Source organism: Acanthochromis polyacanthus, chromosome 7 (assembly GCF_021347895.1).
Source record: "Acanthochromis polyacanthus isolate Apoly-LR-REF ecotype Palm Island chromosome 7, KAUST_Apoly_ChrSc, whole genome shotgun sequence".
In the NCBI taxonomy this organism is placed as follows: Eukaryota; Metazoa; Chordata; class Actinopteri; family Pomacentridae; genus Acanthochromis; species Acanthochromis polyacanthus.
Window position 1 is genome coordinate 10,513,819 of NC_067119.1, and position 13,623 is coordinate 10,527,441.

At 39.4% G+C, this 13,623-nt stretch overlaps 1 protein-coding gene across 4 annotated transcripts in view; it reads left to right on the forward strand.

The window, feature by feature from the left end:
• The window catches only part of LOC110949423 (flavin reductase (NADPH)-like), a 14,789-nt gene extending 2,015 nt beyond the window's left edge, over window positions 1-12,774 (forward strand). For 2 of the 4 annotated variants that reach the window (XM_022191494.2, XM_022191495.2), the window contains exons 3-6: window positions 5,492-5,659; window positions 7,198-7,399; window positions 9,595-9,759; window positions 10,815-12,774. In XM_022191494.2, coding sequence (XP_022047186.2) covers window positions 5,492-5,659; window positions 7,198-7,399; window positions 9,595-9,759; window positions 10,815-10,972 — 693 coding nt within the window. In that variant the 3' untranslated portion in view covers window positions 10,973-12,774. Of the gene's footprint in view, window positions 1-5,434; window positions 5,660-7,197; window positions 7,400-9,594; window positions 9,760-10,814 lie in introns of all 4 variants that reach the window. The other 2 variants (XM_022191496.2, XM_051951391.1) reach the window with 1 other exon arrangement.
• Window positions 12,775-13,623: the final 849 nt, after the last annotated feature.

Genomic DNA, 13,623 nt, shown 5'->3' on the forward strand with positions numbered 1-13,623 from the left:
CCAGAGAAAAGCTTTCCGCGGGCCCAAAGCGGGTCGCTTCCAAGAGCTTGAAGGGAGAGTGTGCGAGTATGTGTCTGCGAAATGTACGGAAGGAGTACATCCGTCCAGAGCCGACATCCAGGCCAAAGCTCTGGAATTCGCCGAGCAGCTGAAGATATCTAAAAGCCGGTTCAAAGCGAGCGTCGGCTGGTGCCAGAGGATGATGCGCCGGAACGGACTGCCTTCCATGAGAAGGGACACTGTGACATCTGCGAAATGTGAGTAACCGTGTTTCCAAATAAAGGATGACATGCAAAAGTTTTCTTAATTCTCATGTATCAAACCAAAGTTGCAGGGGAGCTACCGTTATGTACTTCCGTGTATGCGCAGTAAACTGTTGCTAGCTGTTAGCATTCTTACTTACTTGTCACAAGCTTCGAGAGGGTTATCTGCATACTGCATAGCCAAATAAAAACACTAAACTGGTCTCAGTGCAACCGTAAAGGTGCTTGAATTTAAAGGATCACATTTCGTTTCGTGTTACAGCGTGCTTTCTTGTGTTTATGTGAAGTTTCGCGTATGTCTTGGATCTTGACGAGCCAGTGACGTAGTTGAAGGATGCATTGTGGGATAGCAAGAGTAAAACAAATTATGATCTAAATAAGGCATTAAATGAAGTACAGAGCTGTAATGCAGGATTTAGTAAGACATTAAAGTCAAGTTGTACATTAAATATAAATATTAAAAAAAGTTGTGGAGGTTGATATTTGACAGATATTGTGATCTTAGAATCTCCAGTAGAAGCCAACTGGACTCTTCTCTTTGGTTCTTGAAGATATGTCACCTCTCAGTTTGCTATGCAATTGAAGATTTAAAAATGAGTAGGGGGTTAAGCAAGAAGTTACTTAGAGGCACAACTTTGATTTTAGTTGGAGATAGATGACAAGCTAGAAATACTAGCTTGAGGTGGTTTGTCAGTATTAAGTAGCTGGGAAATAGTGCTTAATAATTTTCTGTGTTTGTTGTGGCATGTAGACCCTCTTGGTAGGACTTTTCGATGGTGCTTTTTCATTGATTTTGCTTTGTTTAGCAGTATTCTTTTGCTATCAACATTAATGATGGTGCATTGACGAGCTGTTCAAAAATGTGGCCTTTGTTTCTGCTGCTTAGTCTTGTGTAGTCTCTAATGAAGTACCTGATAATTACTGAGTGTACCATTTTTGTCAAATTATCTCCAGGTGTCGGTGAAGCACAGCAGTTGTCCGACCTTCCTGTGTGCAGTTCAGACAGAGCATCAGAGCGAGGAAAACGGTATCGGTCATGATGTCTTAGTCACACATTAAAAGAAATATTTAATAGCACATCAGCCAACTTGGACAGTTACATTAAAGAGAATAATTGGAACACATGTAAGACGTTGCCTGACTTGTGCTCAACCTTGCACACCTCAGTATTGCTTGAAAAGTATTTTTAATACCAGGCACTTTATTTACAATTAGAAGTATAATATTTTTTAAGGTGATAGTAATGTAGTCAAACAGGACCATTTATACAGATCAGCTGCGCTGATATTAATGTAAGTATAAACTAATTGGGATTTAGACAGTACAGTGTTAATGCAGCTCAATCTTTTGTTTATTTATGTTACTTTTACAGCACTACAGGCACAAGTTGCTGAGACGAGACCTCATGACTGTTTTCCTGTTCCTGTACCTGGCGTGAGCTCCTCAGACGATCAGGATGAGGAAAAATAAGGGAGAAAGTACTGTGTTCTCTGTTTGGACCTGAAGAAGAAAAACTGGACATTCTTCCAGTGCAGGTCTTGCAATGTTGCACCGTGTTTCATCCTGGACCGTCTCTGCTTCACAGAGTGGCATGACCTGCAGAGGGCCGGAAAACTGAATTCCAGCAATGCCAAGCAGTTCATGGAAGTCACTGTGAACAACTGTAAAGACACCAAAATAAGCCAAATCATGTGCTACAAATGGACAGTACTGCCTCATTAAAGGATCCCTTTGTAGACACAAGCACATATACACATCTACCTATATTTTTTCTATGTCCATTTTAAATGTCCTTTGTGTTGTTGTTGTTGTTGTTGTTAGCACTTTTACAATTTTGAGATGTGTGTGAAGAATGTTATGGAATTAAGAGCAACACTTTAGCCGCTTTTGGTTTGTTTGGCTTTGAAAAACTCCTGTACCTTTTACATATCAGCCTAATATTTGGCACATTTACAGTCTGCGCGAATGGGCACAATTTATTACTGGACCGTGGACCAGTAAACAGTAATTTTTTACTGGACCGAATATTTTATGCACAAATGTACCAAAAGTTGATGTATAATTTAATTTTAATAATTGTTATACAAATTTACTACCATCAACCCTTGCATACCATAATCCATGAAATAATCTACCATACTCTCATAGCAACAGCCAAATCTTGCTCAGAATCCACCCTCTCTCATTATACACCTGGTAAATTACCATCTACATGCACTGTCACCGTCACTACACCCTCCTACACCATTCTACCATACCACCATCCACTTTTACCATTGAATTACTCACCATACACGTCCAATTTGACCAGAAAAACAGCTCTCAGCTTCGTTTTGGCGCTACTTTCACACACTCCTGCAGAAACTTGAATTTGTACTTGTAACCGGAAATCACTCTGTGCGCGCCGGGAATCATGATGTGATCATGTGACATAACGTCATCATACAAAATGGCTGCCCCCACGATGTTGCATTATCCCTTGGTGATTCTCGGCGACTTTAGGGTGATTTACAGGAAAAAAATTACACCGGACATGAGACCAGTAATGTAGTAAGTTTTACCGGACTTTTGGTACTCAAATCGGATTTGACCGATGGTCCGACGTCATTGGCGCACACTGCATTTATGTACAAAAGACGAGAACCAGGAAATGTAACACTGAAAGACATTCTTATTTTAGTAGGTTCTCTAAAACACACACAAAAAATGCAATTTATATAAGTTCAAACAAATGACTATACTGTATTGAATATTTTCATGTTGCTAAATTAAGTAATAAATGCTTTTTTATCTCTCTACATCTTATGGTACGAGTCTCTTCTTTGATTTCAGCAAAAGTGGAGCTGTGTTATTAACATGGAAAGTTGTGAAGCAATACATGGCCTTGAAACAATTTCTACAGAAAGAGGTCTCACTGTAATTTGTTGTTACTTTAAAAAGATGTTTTGTGAGTATTTTGATTGATTCATTTTTTTGTTGGCTTGCACTATTTAAGTTCTTTAAATACAGTAGATTTGCCAAATGTCTTATCTGTAAGTGGTATTTTTTCAGAAACTGATGCATCAAAGGGAAAGTGTCTTATCTTCAGACCACTATGGTAGAGGTCATTCTGGGTGTTTAAAGATTTACATGGTATTTAATTGTTGTTGATTGAGTCGCTTCCTTTTTATGGCAGCGGCGTTCAATCAGCTTTATTGGATAGAAATCAGCAGATGCAGCCTGTTGATGTTTAACATCCCTGTAATCTACACTTGAGAGAAAAACTGCTTTCACTACTCACTTTATTCATGTTAAAGGAAAACTGGTCTGTGCAACAACCAAAAAACAAGTTTCCATCACATTTTCTCTGATACTAAAATGTCAGTAGTTCTCAGGCTTAGTTAACTTGAACATAGCTCGAAGCAGTTAGCTTGAAAATCCACACATCAGTTCAGATTCAGTCAACAGAGCCGGCTCAGTATCCGTAGTGAGCATCTGACCGACCAACTCATCGTACTTTGGTGCCACAGTTGTAATCCATTCGCCTCAGTCTGGATATTAAAAAGACATGCATTGTTCAGCTGTGCTTGTTGAATCAAACTTTGTATCTCCTAGAGATATTCCACAGTCTTCAGCTTTAGTGTTTCACTTAGTAGGAAGTAATGTAACACTTTGCTAGACAATTAGCAGACGTCCTCTTTAAATCATGTGATAAATGGACCCATTGGAAATGCCACACACCTATTTGATGTGTTTTCATGTGCAATCAGGCCATGACTGGAAATGTTGGTTTATTTAACTGCTGCAGTTGGGAACAAACTTTGCATACTCAAAGTCATGAATATCACAGAAGTCTTAAAGTTCCCAGTTACTCCTTTAACTTTAATTTTCTGTGATGGAATCATTTTAAACTCGTATGTCTTTGTCACAAAATATTATTCATCTTGGTTCTTTCATAAATATATTTTCATAGTAAAACAAGCCTCACAGCATAATACTGCCACCACCATGCTTGATGTTAGGTTTGGTGTTCTAGAGGTTCAAGGCCTCCCTTTCTTCTCCATGTTTCTCGTCGTGGCCAAATAGCTCACTTTTTGATTCATGTGACCACAGAATCTTTCTCCAGAAGACCATTTTCTTTGTCCGTGTGATCAGCAGCAAATTTCAGTTGAGCCTCAAGGAGATTTAGCCAAATTTCTAGAAGACCTATAATAATTCTACGAAAGAACCAAAAGGCATGCTTGTGTTTTGTGACAAAGACACTCGTGTTCTCTTTGAATAGTTCCATCACAGAAAAATATGAATCATGGATAACTCAAGACTGTCGTGATATACACCACCATTCAAAAGTTTGGGGTCACTCAGCCAATTTCATGTTTTCCATGAAAACTCACACTTTTATTCATGTGCTAACATAATTGCACAAAAGTTTTCTAATAATCTATTAGCCTTTCAACACCATTAGCTAACACAATGTAGCATTAGCACACAGGAGTGATGGTTGCTGGAAATGTTCCTCTGTACCTCTATGGAGATATTCCATTCCAGCTAGAATAGTAATTTACCACATTAACAATGTTTTAGACTGTATTTCTGATTAATTTAACGGTATCTGCATTGAACAAATCTGCTTTTCTTTCAAAAATAAGGACATTTCCAAGTGACCCCCAACTTTTGAACGCTAGTGTAAATGGTCTTTACAAGCATATGCAAACATTTGCTCACAACCGTTCATGTACATCTAAAAGCATTGCAGGTGCAAAATAAATGAATAACATGTTGTTTAATGTCATATTAAAAGATGTGTCAGTCATTCTGAGGTTAAGTCACAATCCGGTGATGAGTTAAAGTTGTACAGAATGGTCAGTAAAATTTCTAATCTGCAATAAATTTGATAGTTAAGACCAGATGTCAAACATTTTCTGACTGCATGCTCTGTAATGTCAATAGACAATTTCCCTGTTTTCTTGCATTTTATAGACTAAAAAGCTAATAGATCAGAATATAGCCAGTAGGAGTAAATGTGTCTTCTGTGCAGTGAATTTTGGTGGTCAGACTACCGCCAGCACATAATTTTAATTCTATAGTTAAGTACAGAATCTCTGTCAGATGACATAACATTGATTGCACAGAGAGAGTTTCTTTATTGCACCGTGATAAACCATTTTTTTACACTTGTGCTTGTGAAACAGGGAGGGACTCTCAGAGCAGTTAGTTTGTGAACATTCATCTCGTCGTCCACTAATCAGTTTCAGTCCCGACTGAGCTCTGAGTGCCAGAGGATGAAGATCGCCGTGCTGGGAGCCACTGGGCAGACTGGACAGTATCTGGTCAGCCAGGCGCTGGAGCAGGGTCACACAGTCACCGCCATCGTCAGGAACCCGGCGAAGCTCACGGTGCATCATGACAACCTAAAGGTAATTACCTGGGTTCAAAGTGTACAGCGTTGTATGAGGCAAGACATTGAGTGTGTTTCTGACCAGTAGTCACACATTTTCTTGAAGGTTTAACTTCTGGGTGTAACCTTGTGCACACAGCAGTGCAACAAAGTGGACATTGATAAGCCTGGCATTTTACTTGATCTGTTCTATTGCTAATAAGTCCCAGGAATGATAAATTACAGTAAATGGTAAAATTTATATAGCGCTTTACGTGATGATATGTCACATTTACCCATTCACACACACATGGCAGGAGCTGCCATGCAAGGTGCTAACTGCAACCCATCAGGAGCAATTAGGGGTTTGGTGTCTTGCTCACGGACACCTCGACATGAGCACGACAGGCCGAGGATCGAACTGGCAACCTTCCAGTTACAAGACAGCCACTCTACCCACTGAGCCATGCCGCCCCCAGTAACCTGATCTCATTCCTATGTGCCGTAGACCTGATTTGGAGTCCAAAAACAGTGAAGCTGTCTGTTATACTGCCTTTAACACACCCACTACAGGGTTTGTTGTAGCACTTGCATACACTCTCCTGGTGCTGTGCAGTAAAAACTATCTGCTGATGAAAATAGTCTCTGAAAATACTGTTTGAATTCTTTTAAATATACTTTACTGCTGTACAGTTGTGTTGTTCATGTGCAATACTTATCAACCGTCTAACTTATCAGTAGTCATTTGCACATTGTTTACTCTTTAATTCCTCTAATATGCTCTGCCACTTACTGACCGTGATGTGTTTTCATGTAGGATCTGTGCATGCTATGTTCACAATCATGTAATTCTGAATGTCTTATGTTATCTTACTCTTAAACAGTTGTTAAGAACTATAGATGCTACATGCTATCTGCAAATTAAGCTTTTACACAGACATCACGTTTTGATATGCTTTGGAAATGTCAGAGAATATTACAGCAATACTACTGCAAATATTACAGTAAAAGTTTCTGATGAGTTTGGTACATTTTTGATTACCAATTTGTACTTGGAAGCAGCAGCAGTTATCTGGTTAACTACAAGTTAAAAACTAGGAATTTGGGCCAAGTATTACCCATGGCAAAAAACCAATGAACAGGACCTGCTATAGAAATCATCCTAATGTGACAACAAAATGCACAGCTAGAAGAAAAAAATTGAAAAGTCACATTACAGGACTCAAAATGACAGCATTGGAACAGAGCTGCAGATAAATGAATCAGCAGAATGGCAGGAAAAATATAATGTGAGGGAGCCTCCCAAACTGATTTTATTGTTTGTTGCAAATCTCTTAAGATTTAGGCGAGTTTAGGCGAAACTATAGGCAAAACTACAGTTCATTGATGATTTTAGAGTCTATTTTCTGTTCCTTCCCTTTAGTACGACTGCCCCTTTATGCTGATGTATCAGTTAGAAATTCTGCAATTTGAAATGCATCATCTGTTTAAATACATTAAGATGTCACTGCCTGTTTTGAATTGTATTTCCTGTGATGACTGAAGAAACTACAATTATGCATCCTTCCCTGTTTTCAGGTGGTGAAAGCTGATATTTTCTCACCCGACAGCCTGAAGACTCACTTCAAAGGACAGGATGTGATCATGTCGTGCCTCGGCTTCCCGGCCTCCGTCTTCTCTTCTGTGACGGGCTACACCCAGACGATGAGTGCAATAGTCAGCGCCATGCGAGAGGCCCACGTCAACAGGATCATCACCATGACCTCCTGGTACACAGAGCGTAAGTATAGCACACAGACACTGGCCTCTTTTCTCAGTAATTTGTGTAAAAACACACTTTTCGATGCTCTTGGGTAAATGTTCCAAACTTTCAGAGGTTCAGTCACTCGTTTTTGCTTTAACCATTTAAAGATACTTTGCAAACTGATGTGTGAACCAGGGCTTGTGGTTTGGCTGCATCGTGGTCTATTGAAGCTTACATGTACTAAATTTTCTGTAACACACTTCTCTTTGTGTAATTGCTCAGAATTAAATCAAACAGCCACACAGAGGTACCATTTTTTGGCTCTGGAGCAGGGAGAGAGTTTATAGTTATGCTGGTGGCTGTGGAATCTTCTCAGGCTCATATCAAACTTTAGCCTAGCCGCGCTAGACAACCCACGGCAACGAATTTAATTCTCTGCCAGGGTGGGTCTAGTTACCCTCCATAAGGCTCGAGGTTGGATGCTCCTAAAACTGGCCGGACCAATCACCATGAAGTGTAGAGTCAGAAGGCGGGCGTAACTAAGTGATGACAGAGGCGCGACGATTCTGACAGAAACAACCGGCGCACAATAAACAGTTATGTTTCCACTCGGCTTTGGCCACAGCCCTTAAAGATTTGAAGCTAAAATTCAACTTGAAAGATAAACAAAGGACGGCACTGAAGTGTTTCATTGAGAAGAAAGACGTATTTGGACTTATGCCGACGGGATATGGCAAATCCTTAATATACCAGTTGGCTCCGCTGGTTGGGAAGCTAATGGGACTTAGCCACAATCCGCCGGTGCTCTAGGAACTACGTCAGCCTATTCGTTGCACTGATTGGTTGTATACCTACCCAATTGCTGCAGAGTGATTTGAAAGACAACCTTTTAGCCCGCCTCCCTCCCTGTCGAGCGTGCCTAGACCCTTATGCCTTCAGAAACATGAGTCTAGTGCGGCTAGGCTAATCAAACCTCCCATCTTATAATAAAACTACTGAAAAGGCTGTTGAACAGTTGATTTGATTTTTTTCTCATCTGAATTCAGACCACACTGTAGAACTGAAGGTGCTCTTGTTTAAGTCCTGCAGAACATCCAACCTTCAACACAGACAGTGGAAAAGTTTCTGCATTGGTATTCCTGATTCTTACTGATGCATTTGACACAGTCGACCACAGTTTGTCATGAGACAGACTGAGTTTCTGGCTCAGTGCACAGGAGAGGACAGAGATTATTTACTGGTGATTCCTAATTGCAAATCTAAGCACATAAGGAGAATGAGGCAGGTACATGGTAGAGAGAAGACCACATCCAACAGCCACAAAAATGAACTGCACACTAACTTGCAATCATAAATTTGTTGGTGTAACGTTTCAGTACTTGCCCGATGAAGCTCTAGTAATACACAAAAATGATACAGAATTCCCCAAGACACATTTTTTCAGGCCTCTATCTGATTATCTATCTGCTCTGACCGACTCATATTATAGAAAATAGCAAAATATGTTGTTATAGTTATGCAGATGACACACAATTTAATGACAAAGGTGTATTTTAATGAAATTACTGTTTTCGCACTTGAAGAAGAGCTATTAAAAGAGCCCACCCTCAGTCTAAAAGACCACAGACCAAGTCAGAAATCTTGTAGTAGTCATGGACTTATTCCACATTGGGACAATTACAAAATCGTCCAACTCTAACTTAAAAATTACATCAAGAATTAAAAGTCCCACCAGGACTTCTAATTCTGTCTTAACAGCTCTCAGACAGATTCAAAGCGCTGCCCTCAGAGTTCTGATTGAAACCAGGAGAGTGGATCACATCACTTCAGATCTAAAGAACTGGTTTCTAAAACACTGAATTATTGCAAGAAGATATTTGGATGTGCTTATGAACCGTCCAGACATCTCAGATCGTTTGGTTCAGGTCTTCCTACCGCCCTCAGAGTCAGAACTAAACATGGGAAATATGCATTTTAATTTCCACACTTTGCTTCAAGTCTTGATTCTTTTAAATGAGAGCTTAAGACTATTTCCACTGCATTTTAAAGTTGCATTTTTGACATTTTACTCATAGTGTGTTTGTTTAACTTATCACAGTGTATTTCAGGGTTTTTTGATGCAGTTTTGTACATAAACTACTTCCAATTGTTGTTTTTGGAAAGTCTCTTGCAGATATACTTTCCTCGCCTGGGTTTCACCGTGTTGCTCTTTTTTTACTTCTGTTTGTTAGCAAACTCAGGAGCTCAGTCGCCGTTCCTGATCCGCTTCCTCCTGCTGCCGATAATCCGAAGCGTCCTCAGCAACATGTATGAGATGGAGCAGTTTCTGCAGAAGACCGACGACATCAACTGGACTGTGGTTCGTCCACCGGGCCTCAAGAACGAGCCGCCAACAGGTAAAACCGAACCGGCAGTTTGGGCATCTTTGAGAAGTTTAGTAAAAAGCTTTGAGAAAGGACCGTTTCTGCCACCGGATATATTTTACCATAGTGAAAACATATCAGCATGTGTCCACACCAGTCAATCCAGCTGTTATGAGTACAGTCAGTCAGTTCCTTGAGGTTTAAATGTGTATCCAGACACATTATTTGTGGCTTTCTTACATCCAGAGAACCAATAAATGAAGTAGATTTTGTGTTCTTTTTTCCATATGTAACAGTTGAGGTTGTGTGATGTACCTTTAAGAAAGACTGTACAACGCCACCAGAGGGCACGGTTGTCATCTTTTTTCAGTCTGAGTGGCACTCTCGTTATGGACGCATTCCTGACGCTGAGCTCTCATTTATTTTCTACCACTGGACTCACAAGTGATGTATGGATTCGTACCAGCTATTTTGTTTGTATGATAAAATAGCAGCCGTGTAACCGGGCTTGGTAAGGTTATGTCTGCCTTTTTGTTGTAATAAATAAGCACATTGTGGAGACCCCAGACCTGCGTGGCTGTGCACTTTTGTGTACGTTTCCTAACTTTCAACGCTCTCAGAACCTCACTAAATACGGAAATACGGAAATACGGATCCAGACCCATCACACATACAACATCTCTTAGCACTGTGTTTCTCTATGCTGCTCTTTAAATGTTAAAGTATTATGAAACACTGTTTGCTTCCATTTAACCCAAAAACAAAATGGAAACTCATTGTTTTTACTGTGCAAAAACATCAGGTTTCCACTGGTCTTTTCTGTCAGTAACATTTTGACTCCAATAACAGAAATGTGGGTAAATTATCCAACATGTCATACCTCCACGTATCTATATGTAAATTAATCTTGCCTTGTCTATTGTCTTTATTATATCATTATTTTTTAGCCGTTTTTTAGTCTTATCGTACTTATTACTTATTGTACTGTAATTCTTGTCCTGCTTCTTCCAGTCTCATCTGTATTCTGCTGCTTTAACGTGTAAAAGATCAGTAAAGTATATTTTTCCTTCTCTTGTTGTCCTCTCCAGCTAAAGAGTTTCTGACCCATGACGGATACTCTGTGCCCCCGAGTGCCGGTCAGTCTGTTGGCTCCTCAGTGGGAAGAGGAGATGTCGCTCGTTTTATGCATTCTCTGCTCAGCAGCACCGCCTGGGTCAAGCAGGGTGTCGCCATGACGACCAAATAAGGAGGAAGAAGAAGCCGGTGTCGGTTCACTAAAAGTGCAAAAGGCTAAATCACTGACCAAGTTTTGCTCATATCTCACCGTGGAGATAATTTTGGGATGTCAACCTTCGAGACCTGAATGCAAAGTTTACATTTGTTGCTCACAGCATTGAATAATTAAAGCTGCAGACGTCAGTATTTTATTTAAACAACAGAGTGAAAAATGCACTGAATGATGCAAAAGGGAATTCTCATAGTGCCAAAGCAATAAAGAATTATCACCTGCAGTTCCCTTTTGCTCCACAAAGCTTTTTAGCATCTCTAAGCTTTTTGTTTTGTATTTTCAACCCCCAGGTTATATTCAAGGTGCCATCTTTAGCATATATAAATACACTTACTGTATGCTAAGTGCTACAATGACACATTTCTCTCTAGAGTCCATGAAGAACAAAATTTTTGAATATTGAACTTGCATTCATCATTTTTCCAGGAATGTGACTCCAAATAAAATGCTAGCATTGCTCTGTATCCGTTCATAAATAAGCAGCAAAAACATCATGAGGAGACATTGTTGTTTTACAGCTTAAATTGACCGAAAAAAAAAACATTATTTATTCCTGCTATGAACACTGAAACTACTTTTTATTGACTAATCTGAAAGCTAGCAAGAGCATCGCTTCTAAAATGACGTTTTTTAAAATATTTCCAAACAAATGCCAGTTCGTCTCTGTTGCCTTCAGGTTCTTGAGCCCAGAGCTGTCTTCATGGTGAGATTCTACCACTAAAACTGGAGGAGAAAAACATCTTCTGTTGTAAATCATAAACTGACCTTTAACCAAAAAGCCTGCTAGTGGATACAATGGTGTCACTGCCTCATATAAGAAGTCTGATGAATGTCTTTTTTAATTAACTTTTGTTTAACATATCCGTGCCTTTATATGTTAGAAAACATTCATTGATACATATTTAATCATGTCGGTGTTTCTATGATGATGAGGGGACGCTGCTCTTATGCACGTGGTTGTTGTACATTCTTTTAGCCACATGAGGGCAGTGTTGTAACGTGAGCTGCACTTAAATGGCAACTTGGATTAACAGCAAATCTGTTTGTCGTTCTGCTGCTTAAACGTGTCACAGATTGATTTTTAAAAAACAGTGTACATAGAAACTGCTGCACTGTGTATTCAGAGGGATTTATGTCATAAATTTACTCTAATAACTCGTAAAGGATCATTGCTGCTGGAAGTGTAACTACAAGTTTAGGAAAAGTTGAAAATTCAGGGTCGACTAATTCAGCTTTCTCCAGTATTTGACATCAAACTGAGACTTGTGCAGAAAAGGCAGTGGCACTGTGATGTTAAAGGAAGTGTTTTTTTTTTGCATTCGCCCGAGACCAAACATCTGGCCGCCTTTGATTCCAGGGTGTTTCGGGCGTGGCTTTTTTGCCTGCAGCGAATCCTGGTTTAAACCCGGCGTGATTACATTCTCAGCTGCTGGATTTCTAATGAAGATGTGACTGTGAGCTTTTTTGCAGGGAGGATTCCAGTCATCGTTGCTCCTCCCTACAAACTAATTACACTGCGTTTGTGTGAAAGCAGGATTAGCAAGTTATTCAGAAGCCTTTAAAAGTTCAGCTGTGATGCAAGATTGAATCACGTTCCTGAACGTAAAACTCACAGTTCAAGCCTCATGTTCACATTGTTATTGGATTTACAGGTTGTTGGTTTGTCAGGTGTAAGGAGGGGTCAAGATTAGCTTCCTTTGCACACTTACACAATAAATATGTAACCGTGAATGTGAAATAAAAATAATTTTAAAAAGACAGTTTTACCAGTGTCCAAATCTTTGCTTTAATAGAGAAAAAGGAGAAAACTCGTCAATTTCAGCAGATTTTCAATTTAAGTTCTCAAGTTTAAGCTTTGAATTTTTGTTTCTCTTGAATTTCTTCAAGTTATCGCAATCATTTTCAAGTTATTTCATCTTTTTGTGTAATGTTACGCCAAAAAAATCTCCAGAACCAACCAGTGAGTGCTAAAGCAGCTACTGGCATCATATTTTTACTCTTTCTGTACAGAATGACACAATTATAATGCCATAAATCATAGAAAAAGATAAAAATGAGAGTTGAGTTACTTTTATTATTCTTTTTACTGGAACCAACACAACATTTCCCCAAGTGTCCATGTGGGTTACCAATATTAGCAAGAAAAGCAAGAAACATTGCCTCTGCATATTACAGGTATTGAATTATTTACATTTTTTATTTGTTTCCATACTCGGGTCTTTGCTGCTTTATGTAAATACAGCCTGCAATTCAACCAAAATGTCCCTAAAGGGGGCGGGAACAGCAATAAGTCAATGTTTTCAGAGAAAAACTGTCCAGTAATGGTGAAAATGAAGCATCTTCGTGGTATTTTAAGTAAAAAACAAAAAGGAATACACATTGCGGAGACATGTCAGCCGAAATGAGGCAAAATATGAGACCTTTACAACAACATCCTTTATTTCTGTTATAAAATGATTTGTTTTATAGATGGACAAGCCCTGAAATAAGACAATAAAGGACATTTAGAGACACATATGATTGACACAGTTTAGTAAGGATTCTTTTAGATTCATTTTGGGACACAGCGATGAATGCACTGATTGCAGTCTATCAGGCTCATCAGCACA